General features: G+C 35.3%; 1 protein-coding gene across 1 annotated transcript in view; it reads right to left on the reverse strand.

The window, feature by feature from the left end:
* Positions 1-19177, reverse strand: part of ADSS2 (adenylosuccinate synthase 2) — a 37592-nt gene that overhangs the window by 4960 nt on the left and 13455 nt on the right. The window contains exons 2-11 of the mRNA XM_064445811.1: positions 16921-17023; positions 14403-14471; positions 13601-13651; positions 11340-11406; positions 8140-8247; positions 7772-7853; positions 5847-5973; positions 2892-3046; positions 2335-2459; positions 1254-1351 (exon numbers count right to left, since the gene is read on the reverse strand). Coding sequence (XP_064301881.1) covers positions 1254-1351; positions 2335-2459; positions 2892-3046; positions 5847-5973; positions 7772-7853; positions 8140-8247; positions 11340-11406; positions 13601-13651; positions 14403-14471; positions 16921-17023 — 985 coding nt within the window. The remainder of the gene's footprint in view (positions 1-1253; positions 1352-2334; positions 2460-2891; positions 3047-5846; positions 5974-7771; positions 7854-8139; positions 8248-11339; positions 11407-13600; positions 13652-14402; positions 14472-16920; positions 17024-19177) is intronic.

A 19177-nucleotide genomic window follows, 5' to 3' on the forward strand; every position in this document is an offset into this window, starting at 1 on the left:
CATTCCCTAGTTTAGTGCAAAATGAGTACTAAATTTCCTGAATAAAAGTGTATACCACATCATTCAGTATGCATTCAGACTGTAACTGGCTCTTTTGTTTGAAGATACTGGAGGGCAAATCAATTAGAGAACTCCACCAAGCACACAGAGACACAGAGGATTTTTTTGTTAATTCCTTGTGAATTTCCCTAACAGATACGTGCTATCTTCAAGGACTACTGACAGATCATTAACTTATTCCTTTATACATAATGACATCTTTACACTACATAAATCCTTGCTGAGTTTTATCTGATTACTACAGTTGATCTCCTCACCCACAAGAAGTTATCTGCTGATGATATCATATGAAAATTGTAACCTGTGACCTGCCTCAAACCCTGAGGTAGCAATTAGAACAGAAACAGGCATCTATGCGCATGTTAGAAAATCAGAAAGCCCAATCTTTAGTATTAGTTAATGTTCTTCCTTTTTCTGGGGTATCTCTACTATAGCAAACTGAAAAAGATGCATTATCAATGAAAACAACGTTTTGTGATATTTGAATATTTTAACATGCAGATATATTTTCAGGTGAAAATGATCACTAAAACGACCACTGTCCTCCTCAGGAGCTATAGTTTCTATTATGCTAAGCTGATGTATGTTGGTCCTGCATTAGAAAACAGTCTTGCTTTCACCTAAACTAATTGCTCATTTCCTCCCCCACCCCTTTTCCCTCTTTTCCATTGTGTAGGTATGATAGGTTTTTGGCTGCTCTGTGAACAATTAAACGGAACTGAACTGTTCGAAAAATAACACAGGGAGAGAAAACCCTGGCTTTTCAACCGTATCAGTTCTCTCATGTGGTTCACTGCATGCTTAAATGGAGACTTGTCCTGCTAAAAGAAGGAATGAACACAGTAGTGGGAATAAGATACTGGGTTTAGAGTGTGAGACAAGCTTCCAATTTACCTTGAAGGTAATGCAGGCTGTACTAAAGGAAAGGGATAAAGCAGTAACAGCATTTACATTTAAGAAGCTTTATAGAGCAGTTTGCATCTTTCTAGTAGACAAATGACACTATTCGGTAGAGGTGTCTCTAGTGTGTGGGTACAGCTGTGGTACAGGGTGTCTCTGGTGCATCTGGGAAGACATTAACGGCTTGATGCTGAAGTACCACATTCCTGTCATAAATTTTACAAGTGAAAGTCAAATGCATTTATGTATCAGATTACATTTCACAAAAATCTAAAATGGTTAAACAGTCTTACCAGGAAAATGAGGTATGATTTCACCATCTAGTTTGTACGCAACACCAACTTTGATTTCTGGAAATACATCCAAGATATCCAATTTGGTAAGCGCCAATCTATAAAGAAACATTACTCTAGTTTAACAAGTTCAACAACTTTCAACTCTTATCATATTGTTAAAATACCAAAAGAAAAATAAAAACTTAAACAGCCTTTTAGTTGTGTCCTTAGATCTAGCACTATAAGAAAATGGCAAAATTCAAAGAACATGTATTCTCCTGTTAAAGTGACTAGTCTATTGCTTTAAACATTAGAATTTTAATGGGTCAGGGCGCTGCCAAGATACTTTATGATCATTCATTTGAGATGGCTTCATAGCATGATGCCTGTTGCTATCTGTTCCTGTTGTCTGCCAAATGTTCTTGTCCTACGGTGAAGGCAGCAAAATAATCAAACACTGGCTCTGTAAATACCTGGCTGCACCCTATTTTAAATAAAAACCACAAATGACATGAAAAAATCAAGAAAATGTAAGCATATATTTACACTATTTGATCTACTAGAATTTTTATACCAGTTTTGGTTTAGACACCTATTTTTAATTTTCATTAAAATCCCAAGGTCATATCCAGATTTTCTACATTTACACATATTGCTGAAGATGTGATAGGTGCTGAAGACTGATAGGTTCCCATCTGTCTTATTTCGAAAACAAACTAACAAAACAAAACTTTCAAACTACATCAGGTTTTAAGGCCCTTTTAATATATTTGATTTGGTTTGGTGGGATGGCAGAGGTTGGGGTAGCTTGAAGCATCAAGCACTAAGATACGTAAGTGCTTCTTGGAGCATTTAAAATGAGAAATAATGATGTGCTACAAGTAAAGGAAAGAAAAAGTCACAAGTATGAAAATGTCAAATATAAAAACATTTTATGCTAGGAAATGAAGGACAGTTAATATATCAAAATATCAAAACAATCAACAAATCAATATTAGCAGTCTGAATGTTACTAACTAGCATATGTACAATTTACAGTGATCTGTAGCGTTTCATGATTTTATGTCAAGTTGCCAGCAAAGCTGTCAAAATAACTCACGCAGTAAATCCATTAATCATGTAGGCATATCGGAGTAACACAAGGTCCAGCCAGCCACATCTTCTCTTTCTACCAGTGGTAACACCAAACTCTTTACCTCTTATTTGCAGCAATTCTCCAGTTTCCTAACAAAAAGTAATACTATTACACGAGCCTTTTTAAAAATTATTATTTGCAATACATGATGCAGGTGTATACTTAACAACGTTTTACAATATTGTAAATTACCTTAAAAGTTCTTCCCCCAATTTTTCACAAAGTTGTCCATTGAGATGAAAACAGAAATACAAAATGCTATTTCTAGTTCAAGAGAATGCTATTTGAGGGAATCTCTCAAAATTTATTCCTGCTCTAGCCTTCTATTCCATAGGAAGGTCTGAGAAATTGAATCAGATTTGGCAGTCCTATAAGCTCAGTCTAGAATCAGAAGAATGAGACATCCAAATACATGTCATCTACTTGCATTTAACCAGTAACACTGATTTAACATAAGACGGACACACCAAGTTATTTCACCCCGTTACATCTAGGTCACATCTAGGGCTGATAATACTCACATTATTTTGCTCTGTAGGAAAGGCACCGATACCAACTCTCGTTGTATACGCTTTCACAACTCCATACACTTCCCCGACATTCTGCGGTGGCATGCCCAGACCTGTACACACACCTCCAACAGTGCAGTTTGATGAAGTCACAAAAGGATATGTGCCTATTAAAAAATTGGTTTTAAAAACTTATTAAAACACTGGTTTTAAACTATTAAAAAAAAATCTAACCTGGTGAGGAATAGAACTTGCATTGCACTTACCTAGGTTTTACAACACTAAAAAAGAAAACACACAATAAATGTATTTTGCAGTTAAGAACGTGTTTAATGAGATCTTAGCTTTGTATGTACATTGTTTGATCCTTCTTTATTGAAAAAGCTAGAAATCTTACCACTTACTTCAACTGTACAGAGGCAGAAGTTGACTACATAACAATTCTGAATGATCATACAAGTTAAAAATTGGAATAAGACACCAGAAAACCATGCCTTACTATCTTACATAAAATATACTCCCTAATGGAACAACGTGAAAATTTGAAGGGAGTCTCTTAGGAAAATGGTATTAAAAGGTTAGAAAAATACAGGTTTATCATTTTTCATTTTGGGAGAAAAAATAAAATACAAGCTCTACAAACTAGTCAGCACATTATAAGGTTAAGAAATTGCAAAAAAATGTAGAATTCCGGAAAGAACAATTTTGCTTACATAATCAAATAAAAACAATTTCCACAATTAACGAAAATAAAAGAAAAAAAAGACTCCAATAGACTATAGTCTATTTCATTAGTGGTGAGAGTTAGTTTCTATTTAAATATTCAGCCCTCATTTAAAAAGCAGCCTGAACAGCAAAGAGTTAACATCTCAAAATCCTTAGGTTTACATTTTTTTAAAGTAATGGAAGATGAAACAGATCATGCCAGTCCTTAGCTGATTTGAATTGTGAACAAATGCTTCAGCCACACAGTAACTACATATAAGCAAGAGACTTCTACATCGTGCTTCAGACTTTTTTTTTTGTCTTTTGATATAGAAGTCAGAGATGGATAAGAGAGGAACCGCCCAGACAAAAGGAACTGAAAGCAATATAGGTTTTAACTTTAAAAAGTTAAAATCCTTCAGAAACTATTCAGCGAGGTTTTGCAGACTAGCTTCAGGTATCTCCAGCTTCTTTTGCTTAACTCAAGTCTCTCAAGAGAAAGACAGAGGCTTACAGGTGATATGTAACAGTAGTTTGCAAGCACTAATTACTGTCTTTCTTCGGACACAACAGTTGAGCTTTTGTTTACTGACAGGTGAGGTGACATACAGCTAGTGGATGTCACAGAGTCGATGAGACAATTCTTACTCATTTTCAGCTCCCAGACTCGTATATTGACATTGGTTTATCTTCACTCAGTGTTTAAAAACACAGAAGACCACACACACCCATACCGACACCCCCCCCCACGATCTTCGTTACACACTCCAGGAAAGCAGGATGAACTGCAAGGCTGGGGATTTACCATCTTCACCGCCAACAGACACACATTCATAAAACTCAATTCTGTATAAGATTTCTGTGCACCAAGGCACAGAAAATAGCATCTTTCATAATGCTCAGTAATCAAATTTGGTATTGTCAAACCTTTTGACTAGGACTTGTCTATCATTAACCCGGGTGTTCAATCCACTGACGGTATCTACCTAAAGAGAACAGATATTCTCCCTGCGTGTCAGTCTCAGGGCACAAGCAGGAGAAAAATCTAAGTGACCCAAACAACTCTGCACATATTATAGACATACCTGATGAGTTTCAGACTATTTGCGTTCCCTATGAAATGCATTTCCTATGAAATGCAAACATATAAGTAGTGAGGATTTTAGTTTTAATATAAAGAGCAACCCCCCCCAGAGTCTTCTCAGTTTTGCATCAAACATTTCCCTGAGACAAGCGTATTTGAAGACTTCTTTCCTTGGGGTTTTTCTTGACTTGTTAAAAAAGGAAGTTTCTTCCAATATTCAGGCTATTATGGGAAAACTCAGTACTTATGCTTACAGTGACTAGTGTTAAGACATATCTTCCTCTTAAAGAAAAGAGGCTTTCAAACTCAGTATGTTTGAAAATGCCCAATATCAGAATTCCTATCAGTTGAAAGCAGAGTGCATGCCAATTTTGTATGCGTTTGACAGTAGTCTTTACAGGCTTCAATTTCAGGCTTAAGCTTCTTTCCAACAATAAAAATGATGCAGTTACAAGGCTAGTAAGACTGAAGAAAAATGTGACAAAATGCAGAAGCCAATCATATAGACTGCTTATGCCTGTACTGAGGTATAATCATTTATCTGTCCTTACAATATGATAACATTCTCATTTAAAAGCAGCTGCTTCTATCAAGAAGCTTCTAATTTTATTAGTGAAATTACAGGGTTTTAACAAAAGCTACACCGTTTATAATTTCCAATTGATTGGGATAATCTTTTCACTCTTGCCTTATTAGCAATCCAGATTCCAAACATCTTTCCTTACATCATGAAACAGTGGAAAACAAAGTGTTATATAAAGGGTTTAAAAAAAAATGCAAGCTGATTCTTCAAAAGTCAGCAAGTTTTTTGCATATATACTTTGCCTCTCAGAGCTCTCCATTTTTCTTCGGGTGTTTTCTAAAGATGTATACAACTGTCAGTTACTTCATATGAAACGTATAAATGCTGAAGTAATAGCTGCACTCTATTTAAGAAAAGTCACCTGGTCTTTACTGTCATTCAAATAATTAATCTTGGAGAGTCTAAAGCTTTTTGAAAGAGTTTATTACATCTTCCTCCCCCCGCCCCCATCTACTACTCATAGAAAGTACTGTGCATCCAAAATACAAAACACTCCTGCCATATGAATGGCTAAGCATGTAAGAGTTTATACTTAGTGTTCCTCTTTCACAACATAAGTATATAGCAATGTGTGTCTCAAAAAGGTTATACCTACCAAAATCTATGTCCAGCAGTGCTGCATTTGCACCTTCTACTAAGATCTTCTTTGGTGGTCCATGTAAAGCCTCATACATGAAATAAACACCATCCCTTACCATTGGTTTTATTTTTTCCATGCAGCCCTGAATAATACAAAAGACTATCATATAGTATAATTTCATTACGATAAAGCAGCCAGAGTACAAGTGCTATTGCTCCCTCATAACAATGCTCTTATTCCTTTTGAAAAGGAAAAGCAAACAAAGAAATGCTAACTATGCTGTAATTCGTAAACAGAAGGAAGAACATTAGACTCAGATTTATATAATAGACATGTATGCTCTTCCTAAGAGGAAGAAGGGGAAAAAAGGAAAGGGAAAAAAAATATATCCAAACTTTCGAAATGATTTAGAAATATTCAAGCTTGAGCATAATCACAATACATTACTGTATTCAGTATTTAGTTTCCAAGTGTTCAGGATTTCCTCCCCTAAAACCAGCATGTCAGGGGTACCACTTCTGGCCATCTGAAGCCAACAAATGCACACAATTGTCAAAAGCAGCATTAACTTGTGACATGCTTGTACATACAGACATACTTGTAAGTAAAAGTAAAATGTTATGTACTGGAATGAAGGGTCAAGTGGCTGAACGCCACTGAGTAGCTGGATGTAAGAAGCCAGTAACGTTCACACTGTCACTTGGTACACAGCCTTTTTCCCCATGAGAACATACAGAAGTGAAGTGAATCATTAAAATGAGAACATGAAATATAACACTTTATCTTTCAGAATTTGATCAAGTGCATTAGCATAAAGCAAACATTAAGTGCAATTAATTTTTTTCCATCAAGCTACAAATACATATTTCCACTCTAACAATGAGTTTCAGACATTCTGTAATCCTAAGGTGTGTTAAGTAAACTATAAAGCATTATAAAACATTCAGCTGTAACTGATTTTTAGGTCTACATATTGATAAAAATACAATTCAACATGTGCACCAGATATTATTTAAAGTAAGACAAACAGAAGTGCTAAGAACTCCCACATACTCCATTTGAGAGCTGGCAAACTGAGTTTAGTGGCAACTACAGATACCAGAAGGATCATTTCTTTGGCCTGATTTTCTGAAAGAATTAAACATATAACTGTGCATACCCTCACTTGTTCCACACCTCAATGGTTTTAAACAATTTCTCAAATTTGGTTGAAGTTTTCTAAGGGGTTTAAAAAAAAAAAATCTCATAAAGTTTCTGTAAAGTGAATGAACAAAATGGCTGGGTAAGGGTAAGACACCTGACAATTTTTTCAAATAAAAACTTGGGTGCACAACAAAAATCGCACTATTACGCGTAGGAGAATTCATACTAGTGAGAAATCTCACAACTGTCACAAACGCAGGGAAATGATCAAATCAGAATTCATAATTAACCACAAGACTAGTTTGCTGGCAATCAGGCTTCGTTACTTCTGCTGCTATCTACTTACATTTTTCTATGTTGTAGACAGTAATTTTTTTTTCCCTTAAGGCTTATTACTTAGAACAATAATTTACTTCAATCCTTATGTTTCACTATAAAGCAGAATATTAATTCCTTGTGTCAGAAACCTACCTTTCCCAACTACAATCTTGGATTTTTTTCTTCTAGACAATATGTCTGAGCAAGTAGAAATCAAAAATAATTCTCCCTACGCAAGCCTTTTTCTTAAAGCTTACAATATTTCTCTTGAAACCAAGTTTTGAAATGCTGCATAATGCGGTGTCAAGAGTGTCTTTATGGATTCTAGCAGGCTTTTAAAAATTGGTACATACCAATTTCCCACTATATGTGTTATATTTTAACTCTTCACACAAGCACAAGCATCAGTCACCAAGAGATTTATGTATCAGTAACTGCACACAGTGATCATATCATTTAACAGACAGAAGCAGGCTTACCTTGAGCTTTTTCAATTCCCCTTCAATATCTATCTCCAAGGTAGGATATATCGCTTTGTACTGATTGGCTAACACTTTGAACCTGGAAGGCAAAAATACCTCACTAAGCTTTGTTTGTTTGTTTTCCCCCTCACCCTCCCCCAACCTTAGATTCTACTAGTTACATATCTGCAATTATTTGGTGATTAAACAATTTCTAAAAATAAATATTTTATAATAAATATATAAATTAATAAATTATAAATTATTTTCCTATTGAAAATTTTTCATTTAAAAATTAACAGCAACCAGAGGTCATTGCTTACACAGGGTACTACCCAGAAACTGAAAACTATGCTTACAACTCTGCATTAAAATACAGAAATTACCTCTCAGAAAATTCATCAAAATCAGAAACAAGATCACACATTCTGAGTCCACTTCGAGCTGCTTTTGAAGAATATACTGGACCAATTCCTTTTTTGGTAGTTCCCAAACTTTCAAAAGATAATAACAGGAGTTATTCTTGATATAAAACTAAATTGTTGTGGTTATTTTTAAAAGATACTACATCCTTAGCATAAAATGAAATGCTGTTACATGCTAGCATTTAGAACTTCAAGCATTTAAAACACAGGATACTTTTAGTATGTGACTTTCAGAATATCACTGTTTATAGACATATGCATATTAATCTTCTACATACTTCTGGTTTTAAACAAATAACTTTTTACACTTTAGTTTATTTGTACACGGCTCCCATCTTTTATACTTACAGAACTGAATGCCAAGACATCATCCTTCAGCACTATGAACTGATACTAACTAAACACCTTCCTAAAAAACTGTCCTCAAGACTAAAGAAAGCCCTCCATAAAGCAACACCACGAACGGTATGGATTTCAAGTTTGTATGCAAGAAATATTTCATTTAACTCTAAATGCCTCAGTTGGAGCCAGGAAAACAGAAAACACTGCTGAGCATCAAAGAGTGACAATGATATTCAAAATGCTGTACATTAGGAAGGGTTCAAGAACAGATTTCCACTGTAGCTGGTTCTGAAAACCTGAATTTTTTTTTACCTTTACCTACCCACTCTTTCTGAAAAGCCTTTTCAGCTTAAGACAGTGATATCATAAGATAGAACTTGCTTGCACTGACTGTACTGTCAGAGAAGTACAGCTAGTTCAGAAAGTATCTTCTGCCAGTCTTGCTACATAGCTATCGAAATGGAGCCAAACTGCACTCATCATAGGGATATCAAACATCTCCCCCACCACTCTCAAAAGATTAAGCAGCTTTTTATGGAGAAGTGAACAGGTGTGCAGCATTTTCAGAAGTGTACGGTACATTGCTAAGCTTAGTTTTGCACTTAGTTTTAACTGTGTGGCTTTGGTGTTTGGTTTTTTTTTTTTCCTTCCCCCTGAGCAGACACACAGAGTCGTAACTTCTTCAATTATAAATTCTGCAGATGCAGAGTGTCCCAGATTTCTTCAAACTGCATTGAAAGTACCATACCATAACTTAGTTCAAGAGGGACTCCATTTCAAGTAGGAGGTACAGGTCACATCTAAACTTCATGTTAATGAGTATTAACTGATATGTGAGTGAACGGAAATACAGTTCATAATCAGTACATAATTAATTTTACTTAGGTCATCAGTAGTTTGGAGTAGATTCAAAACAATAATCTTGGAAAAAACCAAATTCTTCCAATTAGACTCAATGCTGAGTAATCTCGGAGTGATGTTTGCTTCCAGTCCGAAAAGAAAGACTTTCTAATCAACTTTGTATCACAAGCATCATTTAACCAGACCAGGACATTGTGGCTTAAATACTGGACTCTAGCCTCCACCCCGATTCATACCCTCTACAGAGAATTTTTTTAAGGAGTCACTTTCCATTTGTTTTGTTTCATTAAGACATGCCAATTCATAAAAGAGTTAAACTGTCAGAAGATTGTATTCATAGAAGCTAAAACTGCATAAGCATGACATACTACATTAGATTACCTTTTCTACAACAACCTTTCTGCAAGGGAAGCTACACGAACCTTACTTGTGACTGTTTCTGAGCTACGTTTGAACAGATAAAAGCATTCTGTTAAAATAAAAAATAAACTTACTATTTATAATGATCGACTTTGAAGTGTAGACACAAAAGAATTTTAAAACCAAATATGCTGTGCAGTCAAATCTACAGTTAGACATGCTTGCAGGCTATTCCAATTCCCCATAAACAGGGGACAATCTTTCAATAATCATTTTATGATACCCTGTTCTTAAGCCAGCCTCTAAGTAGTTCTTCCTCCACTACAGTCACTTAGCCTTAAAATTTAGGAGGAAACAGGTAGTTTAGTACTTTCAATCCATCATCATTTTTAACAAGCTGGAAAACTGTATGATTGTTGCATGGAACTTCTTTTTCTAGGTTCCTTTAAAACAAATCAATTGGAGAAAAGCGATTATTTCTTCATTGAGCTTTCCCTTACAATCTTTAACACTAATAAGGTGGTTCCTTCTCACAAGTAGCTGAGTGACTGACAGTTTTTAATTGCAAATATTCTTGTACAGCAATTTTAGCTTGTGCTCCATGAACATTCAAGAACAGCTGATATACACTGGCACATAAAAAAAAATATATGTATATTCTTCCACATATATTATATATATGTGTACGTATGTATGTTCTTCCTGTTTACTTTTTAATTCCTGAAATAACAGGTAACAAGACAGCTGGTACAGCACAGCCAAGTGTGAAAATAACCCAGTGTAAGAATAATTGACAAGTTATCACTCAATAGCAACCCGCATGAGGCAAGATATACCCGGATCAGACACACTCTTAAAAGTTATTGTCACAGATGATACCTTTTACAGGTCTCAGTAAGAAAGACTGAATTACTTTTCATCCACCTTGACAAACCTCCAAGACAACAGATTAAGTTTACTGGTATCTCAGAAGTCTATTGTGCTACATTACTTTTCAGCTATAGACATGTCAGTTAATTCTGCCAGCTTCTTCCCCATCCCCAAGAACCAGCGAGTTACTTGGAAATCATAAAGCATTTTGCCGTTTTGTGAGACATAGCAGCTAGTCTTTAAAAGTTTAAAAAGCTTCGGAAGGTCCGTAGCAGCATGTAGCAGACAATATGAACATTTATATGCACTTCTGGCAATGAAGCATCGTGAGATACCAAATGTCATATCAGGCCTTCCAGTTACTTGGAGATGACAAAGCGGTCCTTCAATCATCATAAACAGAAATATATATTTACAGAAACAAATACATCCGGGAAACAATTAAAACATTAAGAAGCAGGAACCCTTTTTATAAAGCGAATTAAGAACTAGGAACTTCTTCATAAGGCAAAACATCAACATACAACCCCTTAATTAAGAATGTAACCTTTTGCTAGCCACTGGAGGACAAATGTGTAAGAGATTATCCCTGCATACTCCACATTGAAGAGTTACAAGGATAACTAACACTTTTTTAAACTCAGTGACAAACAGTAACAGGAATCCAATGTATTAAGTCATATGTTTGTACTAAGTCATCCTACATTTGACAAAATAAAACTACCTACTTCTTTCCCGCTTGTTCTTGCCTCTGTTGTTCTTGGATGCCATCAGCAGCTTGGTGGAAATCAAATACTAAGAAAATAAAAATAACTTAGGTAGAAAATTTGTGTGAAAGAAATTGTCATATCAGCAGTGATTTCTTCAACCAACTCTAGCCCTGTTTATCAGTGTGGAAAACAAACATATACACACTGAAGAGGCAAACAAAATGACAAATTTTTTTCTCTTCTTTTACAGGTTACATTTTTTCCACAGGGAAGAGTTCTGAGCTTTTCCAGAGACTTTTTTTTTTTTTTTTTTAAAGTGTTTATTTTGTAGAATACTTGCAGACTGTGCATAGACCTCCCACAGAATAACTAAGCCATTTCAGCTTTGTAGTGGCCCAAAAGAATGTATGGACAACAAACAAAGAAAACATGCAGTTGAAAAAAATCCTGGAAAACAGGTTATAGTAAAAAGCATCATACTGCTGAAATTTAAGGTGGGAACTTTAAGTAAACATTCTCATTCATTCTAAAGATTTCTTCAACCATTTTATTTTTATGCTTTAGACAACATCAGTTAAAATACATTTGGAAATACAAAAGCCCTCATCAACAACTGTTATGCAAACAGATGCCATCTTCACAAGCCCTGATTTTTTGAAAATCATTAAATATTATTAATGACAAAGATTATGTGAAGTATTGCTTGCACCGATTCTTTGTCTACCATAAAAAAAACCCAGCCAAAAAAACCCACCACTCTGACAAGATTCATGTCAAATGCAAAAAATGATGCAACAGTTTGCAGGTTAACAGAAGCCAGTTTATTTTTCTTAAGTACTATCTCCCTAAAGTTAAACAACTATTCTACACATTACACAGGAACAACTGAAAACTTGCAAGAAAAACTCATTTAGTAAGTGCTCTGGTCTCTCCAGAACAAGAGTGGTTTTCCTTATTTGCCTTACCAATTCATTTTTGTTTATTTCCACACATCCCAATAATTTAAAGGATTAGATTATCTCCAGCAGTTTGAACCTCTTTTTGGTTAATCTTTTGTTACAGGCTAAACCATTCACAGATCACCAATACCTATTTTAGAGAAGGCATATTTATCATGGCAACAGATGGCCAGCTATGAAAACTTCCCAGTATTGCCATTGCAATATAATCATCACAGAACAATTTTTCTAAAAATCTAGTTTCCAAGTAATTTCCAAGTAATTCACCTAGAGTGATTTTACTCTCAGAAAGAATTTTAGTAACTTGGGAGCAATTACTCAACTATTTCAAAGTTAGTAGTTACTCCAAAGTAAAAACATGTTTATTCTGAAATAACATATTCAATCATTAAGCTTTTTCAGATAGGTTTGGAAAAAAGCCCAACAGTCCAAAAAAAAACCAAACCACACCACCCCAAAACAAACAAAAAACCCACCTCACACACAAACCAAAAAGCAAAACCTTTTTTCCAGTGTTATAAGCTTTTATCTGATAAAGAACTAAAAGGTTTGCATCTTCAGAAGATGACTACCAGAGCATCAATAAGCTTATTTCATAATAGACACAGTTATGTAATTGTTATAATATCTAAAGATCTAATTTAAAGGATGAATTTATGTAATAAAGATGTCCTAGGAGTGATACAGGAAGAGCCCCTGAAGCTGCGTTGGTGATTTGGATTCTAAACACTATTTTACTCCAAGCTCTGAACTGCAGAGTTGTCTGGAACATAGGCTGGAATCAACACTTGGCTAATGAGGTCCCTGCAAGGAGGGTGGCCATCCCCTCCATCCCTACAGGGTCTTTCCCATAAAGTCTCCTCTCTGAAGTACGTGGCAATTTACTTGGTAAGCAGCCCGTTACTTTGGAAGCCATGCCCAGTCACGTGGTTTCCCAGTAGAAAAGTTCCTCTAAGCAACACTGCTTTTATATACCAAAAGGGGAAATGAATCCTTCAGTCAACTTCTGAACTGCTTTTTGACTATTTTATACCTCTGATCTTTGGTTTGGGAAGTGAACCTGCTTTCCAGATGAGGTTATGATTATGGAATGGAATTAAAGGGTCACTAGAACATAAACCTGGGAGTGTACTGAGTGGTGAATAGGTTTTTTCTAGGATCTTCAATAAACCAAAGCAGCATACGGAGACTTACTCCAAAAGAAAAGCACATACCTGTATAAAGAGATGACTAAAAATTGTCACATTTTTACTGCCAAGGGAAGTTCAGAGAAAACAAAGATTAACAAGAAAACCCCCCAAATCACAAATAGGTACTTACCAATATGAGCCCTGTCAGAAATTATTAGTCTTTTTTCCCAGCCTTCCAGCCCTTAAAAGACAAAATTAAATAGTTCAAATTATGTTTTGTATAGCATTTTTGTCTTCTGATGTATAAAGGATAAATACTTTTCATGTTTAGTCTTCAGTCAATTTATTTAAAGATTGAGCAATCACATTCCGGAGGGGGGGGAAAAAAAAGTCAATAATTAAAACTTGGCATCACCCTATAAAGCTGAGGAAGTGAGGCATATTCTCAGGAAGAATTCTAGCTATTCTACTATTTCCTCAATTTCAGCAATCAATGAGTAGCTTTCTGGTTTTGAATAATCTAGACCACTGATTTACCTCACTTACAGTAGACTGCTGCCACGCATGTTCATAAATGTAACAGAAAGTATCCAAAACCTGAGTTCTGACTCAAGAAGCAATTACCACAGCATCTGTTTACATTAACACATATCAAACTGTACACTAATATTTTAAGGGGTAAAATTACTATGAACAGGTAACACACTTCACAAGTTGTTTCACTTCTAAAATTGCTTTAAGCAAAGAAAGATGATGGTAGATAATTCATATTTAGAACGTGTTCTCTTCTGAAACTGTACAGAGACTTCTTTTGCCTGTCTTCCCATGAGGCCCCTGGGACTTCAAGCAAGACTGCTGTCAGCAACTAGCAGCTAAACCAAGTTCTGGAAAAAACACATTACAAGTATCCTCTGCAAAAGCATTCTCTATGTATATCTTTTGAGAAGGGCCCCACAAACTGTTTTAAGAGTAGTATCTTAAAATTTTCTCACCTTTTCCTTTCTTTAGGTTTTTTTCAGCTTCTTCAAAGAGTCCTGGCAAATGAATCACAACACCATTTCCTGAAGAAAACCATTACACAAAATTTAATTATGTTGGGCATGGAAAAAAATATTCCAAACAATTCAAAGATGATTCATATCTTATATGCAGAGTATTTTAAGTTTTTTAACTTTCAAGACATTGCAATTTTTAATTTTAGGAATTTGTCTGCAGAAGACTGATTTATACCTGAAGTATGTATTTCTAACGAGATGCATTGAATCTTTTTGATAAACATAATAAACTTCCAATTTAGATCAGGACAAACAGTAACAGCATCATGGGACAGTCCACAATGCAGCTTCCCCTTCCTCATATCTAAAACTAACTTCCCTCTTCACCCTTCATTTTAATAAACCTATTGTTTTTTAAAAGCTTAGCACATTTCTGTCATCATTATAAACATTAGTATCCCCTCAGGCACTCTGCTGCTGTAAATAGACACAGAATATTCCCTATATAGAGTTGAGGTTAACAGACTAGCAAAAATAACAAGAGGAAAAAGCTCTATGAAGTGCAAGCTCACTTTCCTACAGCTGTCACATTGCTCAGAAAAAGACTACTAGCTCATACAATTAACCAGCATCACTGAGTGCCTAAGAAGGAGCATTTCCATATAGCAAAACTGAACCATCTTAATGTCATACCAAACTCAGTAGATCCAAAGCTATCAGTATGATAACATCTAGCTAAAGAATGAAGGGACCTGCCATTTGAAACCAGTTGAATATCACCTAATCTCACCTAGATAAAAGCATTCTAAACACCAAAATACAATGTATTTAAAAATTCTCCACTATAACCCTCATGGTACAGCCCTAATGAATAGTAATAATCTGTTATAATACTCCCATCATTCTGCCATTGCTTTTTTTTTGTTTGAATTTATAAGCCCTTTCAATAGAATCCTAAGGCAGATAATTCTTTTTTTCAGAAGAGATTTTACACTGAAGGTGGATGTACAAGAAGCTAGAACAACAAACTTCAGAGCAGGTAAGACCAAGAGATAGCAGAGGATATGTAAAAAGCTCTCTCCTGCCTACTGTATTTTTAAATGATGGGGTCTTTCCTACTCAGCCCTGAGTCTACCCAACAAAACATAGCAAAAGGGCGTCCTTTTTTAAAAGGTTATTGCTTGAAAACAGTAAAGAAAGACAATATGGTAAGACATCAAAAGAGAATAAATGTAGTATCATCTGTCACAGCCCTCAAAACTAGAAGCAGTTAACATCCCAACCTCTCCTTCATCAGAGGAAATCTATTTCCATGTCCATTGGCTCAATTTCTGTAGAGGTATTAGGCAGGGCAAGTTGATCCAAAACTAACCTACTATCAAGTCACAATATAACAACTGAAAAGAGGCAGTTAACCACCAATTCCCATCAGGTAGAGTTAAGGCTGACTGCGAGTATACAGTCACTACAAACTGGACTCAAGAATTCAGCAAGTACTCTTTAGGGATCAAATAAATAGCAACAGAGGCTCTTTAGTTGCTACGCTCCTTAGCAAACTGTCCATGACCACTTGCTCTTGGCACGTGTACCAAGCTGAGAGGCAAGGCTACAGGCTCAAAGCAATGAGATATGCAGGAAGAAGTGATAGGAAGAGCATGGCAATAGACTCCTAATTTTAAGTACACTGTGTAAGGGACAAGAGTTCTGGGTATCAAAAAAGCAGGATGGAAGTGTTCATAAGTCACAGCCTTTAGTGACCTAGACACTCACCTGATTTGTTAAAGACCACGCAAGCACACGCATAGTTATAATGCTGTGTAGACATGTTTTATATTTACGTTCATTTCTACAAGGAAATTTTAAGGGCTACACAGCATTAAGTAGGTTAGTTATACAAGCAATCCACAGGAGAGGAAAAAAAATGCATAGGATTGGAAACAGGATGCCAAAAGATGAAGGGGGGTAGGTAGGCTTGTACGGGACAGTATATACCCCCTTTCAGGAAGCAAACAGATCATAGATCCTGACATCACATAGTACTGCCACTGCCCTAAACCTTCTAATGTACTCTCCTGAAAGAACTTGGTAAGAACTATAAAGTGCAGAGTCTCTTGGAGTCAGCATTCATTTCACGATCTGTTTCAAAAGGTACTGGTAGTTACTTAGCAGGGTCAAAGATTAAAACAGAGAAAAGGAATTCTGAGAATAAAAGAAATAATTGGTAGAGAAAATAAGAGGGAATGGGAGGATGAAGATATGCTGGGCAGCTAGCTGTTTGTATTGACAGGACAGATAAGAAAAAAGATGAAATATCCAGGGCAATGAAAAGAAACCTCCATAATCGAAACATCACGATTGAGTTAAGACAATATTAAGATAGTAGAGCAGCTCAGGCCTATGAGTTTTGAGAAAGAAAAATCCTAATCCTGTATGTCCTCAGATATATTTTGTTATTTTAATATGTCAGAAGTCTGTAACTACAGTATTGTCTACCTTTTAGAGATGTCCCACTTACCAATGAATGCAATGACTTTTGGATTGATAATCCCACTTGGCAGAAGATGAAAGTCGTACTCCACAGAATCCACAACAACTGTATGCCCTGCATTATTGCCTCCCTGGGGAGGGGGTGTGGAATAAAATAAAGAAAAAAGTGTCAATAGTTGTTGATACTAAAGACAAATGAACACACAGTATAGAGACGGAATAAACTGGTTCCAGCTCCAATTCTGCAGCTTTCATTTCTGTTACTAATGAAAGATCTTTCGGACATCTTCCCAGGAAATCAGCCAAACTTGTTTGTCAAACTCAACAATTTCAACATCAGTATTATCTGTCATATAGACTTTGGACAGTATTTTGGTTCATCAAAGGTACAGAAGCTTGGAATAAGATTAAAATGTTTCTAAAAATTATTGGACAGTGGCATAAGTATTTTAGAACATGCAAACATTTTTAAAACCCATCATCAGTTTTACTAAGTTCCTATTACAGTTATGGAGAACAAGTATTAAAAGTGGAACTGCAACCTTAGCAAAGGAAAAAAAAATCATCAGTTAAACCAAGTATATAAAACCATATAGTTATTGGGAAAGATAAGTCTAGCTGTTTGGCAACATGCAAGCTTGTTGTTCTGAATTCTGTGTTCAGTCTTTTGAGTGTTGTTTTTTTTTAATGAATAGCAACTGAAGTTAATTTGTTCATTCTACACCTCCTCAGTGATAAGAGAGGTCTGTAATAGTATTAGTGATTTATATCTGAACCATGCTGTTAAGGAGTGAATCTAGAGGCAACTAAGACTATTGTGGTTTCGTAAGTTACCTGAAACCAATTACATCAAACTAACACTTAACATTTCTAGCTTTTTTTTATTACCACAAAGAGTATTAAGAGATTTGTTACCATGAAATATGTTTAAAATACAAAAGAAGCCTGTAACCAAGTCTTAAAGAGGGTCAAGATAGGCTTATGAAACTAAAAAGATTACAAAACAGTTACCAAATATCCCCAATTCTTGTTTGTTATACTTTTGAAAATAAGCTTACAGTCTCCTGTGACTTGTGCAAGACAAGGTTACGTACAAAATGGTTCTGTTGGTCATAACTACAGGAACATCCTTTACAGACACCTTGCACCAGAAAAACTGCTTCATAGAAGGAAAGACTTTTAATCTAAGCCTTCCTTCAGCACAAGACAAACTGAAGAAAGGCATTATATGAAAAGAAAAAGAAACTATATGAAATATTAATCTATGCAATTATAAATCTGACATTTCAGAATAATGTATCACAGATGATCTTTTCTAAGCAATGGACTCAACAGCTACTCACTATTTCTACAACATCTACAAAGCATGAATGCAATACATAAAGCCATGTATCTGACATTACAAATAATGAGTATTTTTAGATACCAAACATTTGTGCCAGTATACAAACATACATGCCATAGGTAAAAGCCTAATCTCAGTGAATTTAGCAATGAAAATTCTCATCATTTCAGCATTTTTTTTTTTGACAACTTACAGTCATTCCACCTCTTCTGGAAACAGAGGGAACACTTACAAACTTTCACCCAAAGGAAATGTCTGAATTTAAAAGTTTACATTATTTAGTAATATAGAGTTTTTCCATGCAGTGAACAGTACCTGGAAGAAGTTGTAAAGATTTCTGGATGCAGATGGTTTTCACTACAAATAATCTGATTTCATCAGAGAATGCCAAATTTTCAATTCACAACATGTGAAGCACAGAATGCATAAATAAAGCAAGCCTTTCAAAGTATTCTTATAATGAAATAGTAAATTTTCAGGAATAACCTTCCTCCTTCTCCCATCCTTTCTACTCATTAGTAGCTGTTAAGATTATTTAGCGGTCTACCAACTCTACATTTTATCTTTGACTTAAAAGGATGTTAACAAGCTACATTTGCACGTAGCCCATTTACACCTATTTTTGAAATGCAATGCTGATACTCCTGAGCTACAGCAAGTTACTCCAGAACTAGATAATACTCTAAGAACTAATAAGTTATATACATACATAAAATATAGTAAGAAAAGACATTGGTTTTCTACTCAGTGCTTAAGAACCTAAGCAAAACCCTTCTTGGGGAAGAAAGAACAGATATGTACTGAAGTAGCATTTACAGTCAAGTACCTCTGCTGAAAGTGGTAGTTATCTTCTACTTCGAAATTATTCCTTTCTATTAGATCCACTAGTAATATCAGCCTAGACAAATTTAACATCAGCACTGAAATGCTTTAAATGAAA

The sequence above is a fragment of the Phalacrocorax carbo genome, chromosome 3, assembly GCF_963921805.1.
Source record: "Phalacrocorax carbo chromosome 3, bPhaCar2.1, whole genome shotgun sequence".
NCBI lineage: Eukaryota > Metazoa > Chordata > Aves > Suliformes > Phalacrocoracidae > Phalacrocorax > Phalacrocorax carbo.